An 8,308-nucleotide genomic window follows, 5' to 3' on the forward strand; every position below is an offset into this window, starting at 1 on the left:
TTCCTTTGAGTCTTGGCCCGCAATCACAAAACGTCTCAAAGTAGGAGTGCTGATCTAGGATCTGGTCTCTGCTGTCTATAGAATCTTATTCATTATGGACAATTTATTTTGCAAATCCTACATCAGGGGCCGTATTCATAAAGCTTCTCAGAATAAGTGTACTGATCTAGGATCAGGTTCCTGCTGTCTATGTTATCTATTAATTCATTATTGACTAAAAGGCTAAACTGATAATACATCAGAGCCTGTATAGGAGTGCTGAGATCATAATGCATAAGATTACATGGACAGGGGGTACTGATTTGAGATCAGCATTCCTATCCTGAGACCCAGAGGAAGTCCGGAGGGGCCACTGAAACACTGCCACCCAGTGGAAAATATGTTTATTACACATTGTCCACAAGAGAGACATGATCAGACATATGAGTATATAAGGGGATTATGTTTATTACACAAATCCCACCATATATTTGCTGATGAGGGCCATGTTTGTGAGTATGTTTGTGCGTGTGTGAGTGTGTGTGTGCACGCGCATAGAGTGGAATAGATTGAGGTGTATGTATAGAGTCGAATCTATTGAGCTGTGTGTGTGTAGGGATGCGTAAGAATACCAAGACACACCACACTCGTGACAACAGTGTATAGGTCAACGTGATACTTTATTCATAAACCTAGGACCATATATATAATACTGTATAAATACTCTATATACTCTACATCCTTCTGTTATTTCAATATAATAACAAATAAAAAATACAACAATAATAATAAAAAAGCAACAAGATTATATTTAACAAAAATAAATTATGTTTGGATATTCTGTACAAAACGTCATCATCATCAAAAAAAAAGAAACCTTCTCGGAAGGCAGGAGAGACTTACTTATGAAGTAGTAGCAGGAGAGAAGCCACACACACGCGTGTTCGCTTGCTCACACACCTCTTTGGTCTGGGGCGGGGCCGAGTGATATGGCTTTGAAATTGGTTTTGTTCAGTCCGGGATGCATTTTGAATAATACGTCTATTGGAACGAGTCTATTGGGAGATTCTACTGGAATGTTAGCAGCACATACCAACTTGTTCAGGAATGACCCAAAGTTGATTGAAATGAACTGTATTGAGTTAGTTTGGTTGCGTACAAAGTTGTATGGATTAGGAGGGACAATTCAGATTGTCTTTTGTTCTGCAACCTTTGAAACAGGGAGTGCCTCCAACCGATACAGGGAGTGGAATGTGTGGCAGTGAGACCATTCATTTGTTTCTAATACATATACATACATCCTCACCCCAAGGTAGCCAATTCTGTACAGTGATACATCTGGCATATATAGTCCCCCCAAGATGTCTGTCCAGTCCAGCTAGGACAGACAGCCCACACACGCACACACGCACGCACACACACACGCACACACACACACACACACACACACACACACACACACACACACACACACACACACACACACACACACACACACACACACACACACACACACACACACACACACACACACCACCGCACACACAAACAAAAGCATGTCATTGGCACCTAAAGCAGCATGCTTTTTCGAAAGAGAAGTGTCCACTTAAACTCTTCCTCCATCTCAGCTCCACTGACATGGGTGTAGAGAGAGGGAGAAGGTCCCAGTGTGCCTGCATTGTGCCCCCATGCCAGCCCAGTGGGCAGCTGCACCAAGTCTGTGTGGTGTTCTAGGGGTGGCAGTAGCACGGAGCAGACCCAAACAATACTAAAGTCTACCCTCAAAGTAGCTGGAGGGAGTTGAGAGAGAGGTTGTTGGCTCTGCAGTGTCAGTCAATCAGTCGGCCACATTGGACCCCCCGAAAACACCCCCGAAAGCACTCTGCTTGGGATGTAAACATTCTCATGATTGGTCAATGTATTATCAGGCGCAAAGTTCATGATGATATGGTTGTTTTAGTCCTTTTCATTCTTTCTTTCTTTCTTTCTTTCTTTCTTTCTTTCTTTCTTTCTTTCTTTCTTTCTTTCTTTCTTTCTTTCTTTCTTTCTTTCTTTCTTTCTTTCTTTCTTTCTTCCATGAGCTGTTCTTCAGGGACGTAATAATGAGGTGAGTCCCGACAGTCTTAGCAGGTGCTCTGGTTGCACAAGTCCAGCAGAGGTCGAGGCCTGTCTTTGGGGTCGCAGCTCTCGTCGGCGAGCGTACGCCCGTTGTGTCCCACGCAGCGTAGCGGGCGCTTGCGGAACCCACGGCCACAGCTCTTGGAGCACGCCGACCACTCCCCCAGGAACCATGAAGGACAGGGTTGTGTGGCACAAGGGCGTGAAGCCAACGGGCGCAGCTCCTCCGGGCACTCCCGCGATGGCCGCCCCTGGGGATCCAGACACAGCACCTCCCTCTGTTGAGTACCGCCCCCACAGCTCTGCGAGCATGGGCCCCACTCCCGCAGGGTCCACTCAGCGTCCCCCAGCTCCCGGATGGCATTGATGGACTGGCGGCGTGCCACCGTTCCACCACTAGGTGGCGCCAAAGCGGGCCTCGGGGCAAAGTAGCTGTATTTGACACGGGGACGGGGCGAGTCGCCTACAGACAATACCTGGATGGTCAGGGCCTCGGGGAGGGGCGAGAAGCTGCGTAGACGCTCCAGGGAGGCGGAGCTACCGCTGTATCGTAGCAACGCCCCCTTGAGGGCGATGTCTGTTTCGAGAGTCATCAGCTTGTAGTCGCCGTTCAAGAGGTAGGTGCCGTCCTGGCGCAATACTGCCAGGTAGCTGTTGTCATGGCGACCACCACCGGGGGCACGTTGCTTCACGTCCAGGTGAGTGGCGCCAGCGGGGATGGTCACGACGTTCTGGTAACCAGGCCTGAGGGGCAGAAAAACACAAGGGTCAAACATAGCCAATGATAAAAAGTTATGCATAAGTGTAAGAGTTAAGTTAATTGTAAGAGTAAGAGACTGGGTTAAAAAGAGATGGCAGGGCTAAGAGGTTTAGAGTGATAGAGATAGATTAATTAGAGAAAAATAGGATTCTACAGACTGTAGTAAAAGTTAGTAAATGGGTTCAACTAGAAAACAGTAATTTCTAGTCAAAGATGGCTGTTTTGAGGTCATAGGTCAATGTTCTCACCTGGCACGCTCCAGGGCACCCGACACTTTCTTGCAGGTTGAGCCGTTGCCTCCACACACGCCGCACTTGTCGAAGCGACGGCTGGACCCGATGATTCGGTCACAGCCCGCCTTCACACACTGACCCTGCACACACACTGAGGTGGAGTCCGGGCTGCAGGGAGTACCGTCAGCCACCTGACGGTTGCAGAGAAACAAATGTTAGCCTAGTTATCCCAGACAGCATTAGCTTAGTCTAGTTAGCCTAGAGACAGTGTTAGCCTACTTAGCCTAGAGACAGTGTTAGGCTAGTTTGCCTAGACAGCATTAGCTTAGCCTAGTTAGCCTAGAGACAGTGTTAGCCTAGACAGTATTAGCCTAGTTAGCCTAGAGACAGTGTTAGCCTACTTAGCCTAGAGACAGTGTTAGTCTAGTCAGCCTAGAGACAGTGTTAGTCTAGTTAGCCTAGAGACAGTGTTAGCCTAGTTAGCCTAGAAAGTGTTAGGCTAGTTTGCCTAGACAGCATTAGCTTAGCCTAGTTAGCCTAGAGACAGTGTTAGCCTAGACAATATTAGCCTAGTTAGCCTAGGCCGTGTTAGCTAGTCTAGCTAGCATAGACAGTGTTTGTCTACATTTTTGCAAAAGTATCTGTGGTGTGACCTCACTTACCTTGGGTTTCAGAATGAAGAAGTAGCCTGTGCCCTTGGCCCGGCACACCAGCTTGCAGCGGTCTTTGGGCGAGACGCCGGCATATTTGGGAACCCACTCCACGCCCTCTCCCGAACCGAATGAGACCTGTGATGAAATATCGTTGTGGGCCAGACACTGCTCCTCGCGGAACGACACACCTACAGAGAAAGAGGGATGAAGAGCGAGAGAGGTGTGATATTCACTGTTAGATTAGTTTGAGCCTTATGTTAACTTTACAGTAGGCCGTGAAATTCAAATATGGCTATTCTCGAACGTGTCGAAAGTATAAGTATGGGTACAATATGCAAGTCAGTGGCCTATGTGTCTAAATAAGGTTGTATAATTTCAAAGTATAAATATATGAATATGTATGGGTAATGAGGGTAATTAGTGTATCAGCTATGTAATAAGCATGAACTAAGTATGTCATAAGTGTGGCTAGTAGAGGCTCTTACCATTGCTACCAGGGCAGATTTCTGTGTTACAGGAGCGATATTGGATCCTCTTGCCCTCACAGTACTTGCCCCCGTTTTTGGGCAGAGGGTTATCACAGTCCCTGAAGGAGTACTGCACCCCTCCGTCGCAGGTACGGGAACAGTCTCCCCATGGTCCCCATACTCCCCAGGCACCGTTGACTGGAGTCTGCAACAGGAGACGACATCATCGTCATTCATAGTCACACACTAGCCCATATAACACTTCAATCGTCCTATAGGTAGTCCAATAGCTAAAAAGCTAATAGTTACACACACTTTAGCCCCTATAAGGGGTACTCAACTCTTACCCTATGAAGTCCGGAGCCTGCTGGTTTTCTGTTCTACCTCATAATTAATTGCACACACCTGATGTCCTTGGTCAAAATCAGTCTCTGATAATAAGGCAGTGGAACTGGCTTCAAGGTCCAGATTTGAGTTTGAGTGTCCTATAACATTTCAACACTCCTATAGCTAGCCTGATATGTAAAACAAAAGACATAACATTGGACCTAATCCAATGTAGCTCAAACTAGCCAATCCCAAAGCTGCATTATACTTCCTTTCCCCCCAATGGACCAATTCCATCACTCCCATAGACTTTAAGACTTTGTCATAGGGCTGTGTTATAACAGTGTTAACACCCACCTGGTGACGAGCGGCCTCCGTCTTGCTCAGACAATGTCCCGCCAGGCAGAAGCTGTCATGGCCACACAGCGTCCCATCAGCCCACGGGAAGTTCTTGGTCTGACAGACCAGCAGTCCGTTGGTTGTGGTCACTGTGCACCAGAGTGCCACACATGTGGTACTCAGGTCGGGACAGTGCTGTGACTCCTCCCCGAAGGTCAGGCGACATTGGCGGTCAGCGTCGTACACGGTTCCGGGTAGCGTGGCAGGCAGCGGCTGGGACTTTTGGGGCTTGTCCAAGAGGCACTGGCCGTGTCCGTTGTCCATGAAGGAGGTGACCATGAGGGCGGAGCAAGGCGACCAGGGCTGGAGTTGGTCCAGGTTGGACAGGGTGGATGCCATCATGTGCGAGCCCCAATGGTCACCGTTGACGCTGGCACACTGCTTGGAATCATCGTGGGGCATGTTGAACACGTGGCCTAAGGCACAAAAGAGAGGGAGGAATGGAGAGAGGGGAGACAAGGGGTTGGTTTGGGACTGAGAGACGAGATGTGTACTGTGTGTGGCTAGTGACAGAGATGTGAATGTGTGGTGCATATGTGTCAGCTTGTCATCAGGGTGGCATCTTACCGAGTTCGTGTGCCACGGTGAATGCCGCCTGCAACCCGTCGTCCTCGATGATGGAGCAGCTCCTCTCCGGGTCGCACACCGTGCCCACATCCGCCATGCCTAGCGTGTCACAGGAGTGGGCGCCGCACAGGTCCTATAGGGGGTGAGAAGGGACAAAATACATCTGTCAAACTCACTGCTTTCCCACATACACACACAGACACAGAACCCATACCATAAAGCAGAACCCTGTTTCAAATCAAAAGTAGTGAGCTATATAGCAAAATGGGTGCCATTTGGAAAGCAACCAAGTAGTTGTGAAGGCGTTGCCTGTTACCACAGTAAACATCGGTGTAAAAACATTGTGAAAATAGTGTTAAAACACAAAAGCAACATACCGTTCGGGTGAAGAGCACGGCCGTGTCGTAGTGCTCTGGGTGGCGGTCGCTGGGCGGGTTGTGCTGCCGCTGCCACTGGCAGAAGTTGCGGAGGGTCAGGGCAGCGTTAGACGACACCTGGGGGCCGCTCTCCTCCTCGTAGACAACCAAGAGCTTGACCACGGCTAGGCTGATGGAGTTGTGGATGGTGGGGTGGCGGTAGAGGCGCGATGCCACCGCCATGATGGTGAGCAGGTAGGGCTTGAGCCCGGCACCGTGGAACTCGGCCATGGACTGATCGGCCACTATCATGATCTCCACGAAGCGGGGCGTGGACACGAAGCGCTTGGACCGCTGGTGGTGGGCTGGATGGAAAGAGAGAAGAATCGAGAGAGGTGAGACAAACTGGCCTAGAGTCAGACATTTAAGACAGATGATGATGAACTGTTAGTCTGTAAACAGTCTGATTAGAGATGAGAGACTTGAAGATGAAATGTCAAATTGCTTATGGCAAATATCTGAGTGGTCACAAGTGATTTTATTTGAGTTGTAACAACAAACACGTTTTTACATGAGTTCATCTGTGAAATTTCACGTGAAATCGTTTTCTCTGTATTGGCGTCTCTTCGTGAGGACTACATTCCCAAATTTACCTTCACTGGGCGGAAATTATATGTGAGAGGGGAGGAAAAAAAATCTGGGAAAATGTCTGACAGTGCTGACCTGCAACGTGCAGTACCAGGAAGCGGCGAGACTAGTTTCCACCAGCCCCCGTGCCCGGCCCGTTCCTCCCTCCCTCGGTCACTCCCCGCTCACTTCCTCCGAGCCTTACCCTCCCCCTTCTCCCCTTGCCTGCGTATACTGTCAAAGCTGAGCCCATTCCCCGTTAACCCTAGCTGTGCACCGGTCAAAGTATCGACTTATCCACCCTTACCTCAACTTTTAAATATATAGCCTTCGCTGTGTGCAATTATTAGAGGCTCAGATGTTTGCGTAAAAGTAGTATTTTACGCATCACTCCAAGACAGAAGATGAGGTAGTTGGATAGACAAATCCTCAAGGCTAAATTCTGCCCGTTCCAGAAATTGAAGCCCCAGGACACGGCTGGTACAGGAATCCGGCCAGAGTCCCTTTCGTTTGCCATACATGATGTAGACACACAACACAACTAAGTGACTATCTGCAACAGCTTGGCTTATGTTTTTTTCTTACTAAAAGATGTAGGCCTATGAATATGATTTAAAGTCAGCATATTCCTAAATGGACCCACGGCAAATGTTTTATAAGTGTTAATGCATACCTGTGTGGTCTGAGTTAGTGGTTCCATGGTCTACTTTTGTCTCCTGATTCTCTGGCAACCTGTCCTCGTCCTCGTTGACCCCACACTTTGAGCTGCTCTCCTCTGCAAAAGATGCCTGACCTCTCCGGCGAATGAGGTGGAGGTCCCCATCAATAGGCTGTGCATCAGTCGAATTATTGGGATAGATGAAGTACTCTTCACCTTGGAGGTAGAAGCCGCCCCGTAGTCCGTGGCACAGGTTGAGCGCAGCTGCGGAGTCCTCCTCCCCGTTCACCGTGCCCGAGAAGAAGCACTGAGTCTCGGCTGTGCTGCTGTCAGATTCCCGCTGCGCCTGCAACTCCGGGCTCCCCACCACATGGAACACAAACCCAGGTGCCAGGAAGGTCTGGTCCGGCTCTAGCTCCAAGACCACCCGTTTGCCAAATACGTCCAACCGGTAGACCCGCATCTCCGACTCCTTCTCTCGCTCCTCTACCGAAAGGGTCCGGCCCTGCTCGGCTTCCCTCTCCGGCCGAACCGGGTCGAGTCTGACCGGTACAACTGTACTTTCCTCCCATGTGCCGTGCGCCGCGCTCACGCACAGAGCGGTAATCAAACAGAACGAGACGCAAACGAACCACATCATATTCCGCGTCAAACCCTTCAAACTGAAAGATAAAATTATATTGAAGTGTCTGGCGGAAGCAAGTAAAATCCGTAAAAGACTCCACTTATTACTAAAAAATATCAGTCCAAGAACTAAAACACCTCCAGAAATTGTGTAAGTGTAAAAAAAACTAAAACGGAAACAAATCCAGTGCAAAACCAATTCAAAATAGTCTACAGCTCAGACTTCATGTCTTGTTGCTTCAAGCTCGAGTCTTATATTCTCTTGGTCGAAAAAAGCTCAGCAGTAGATAAATTCCAACTCTTCGGGACGTTGGTGTTTCTTTCAGCCCTCTCTTGAATACTCAACAGCTGTTTGAGTTTCTATGTGACTTCGGGCGAAGGTTTTTTTCTACTGTGCCGTCTAGTTTCTGCTCTGATTTTGCCTTAAAGACGGACAGACCCCGGCTCCCTATATATCCCCCTACTCAGGACCACCCCTTCCTGAAGCCCCTTTGATCTTTTAGAGACGAAATCTCGTGCGCAACAAAACGCAGACATAGA

General features: G+C 48.8%; 1 protein-coding gene across 2 annotated transcripts; it reads right to left on the reverse strand.

Annotated features, from left to right (window-relative positions):
- Positions 1–625: 625 nt before the first annotated feature.
- Positions 626–8,308, reverse strand: adamts1 (ADAM metallopeptidase with thrombospondin type 1 motif, 1). Of its 2 annotated transcripts, XM_036983086.1 has the most exons (9): positions 7,160–8,308; positions 5,881–6,224; positions 5,504–5,636; positions 4,895–5,352; positions 4,229–4,415; positions 3,753–3,931; positions 3,106–3,281; positions 2,054–2,841; positions 626–1,985 (listed from the first exon to the last, which is right to left on the reverse strand). In XM_036983086.1, the coding sequence occupies exons 1-8, from the start codon at positions 7,782–7,784 to the stop codon at positions 2,103–2,105; spliced, it is 2,841 nt and encodes a 946-aa protein (XP_036838981.1). In that variant the 5' UTR covers positions 7,785–8,308; the 3' UTR covers positions 626–1,985; positions 2,054–2,102. The 2 variants fall into 2 exon arrangements, with proteins under 2 accessions (XP_036838981.1, XP_021464641.2); XM_021608966.2 differs by having other exon boundaries at positions 626–2,841.

Source organism: Oncorhynchus mykiss, chromosome 7, assembly GCF_013265735.2.
Source record: "Oncorhynchus mykiss isolate Arlee chromosome 7, USDA_OmykA_1.1, whole genome shotgun sequence".
Taxonomy (NCBI): Eukaryota; Metazoa; Chordata; class Actinopteri; order Salmoniformes; family Salmonidae; genus Oncorhynchus; species Oncorhynchus mykiss.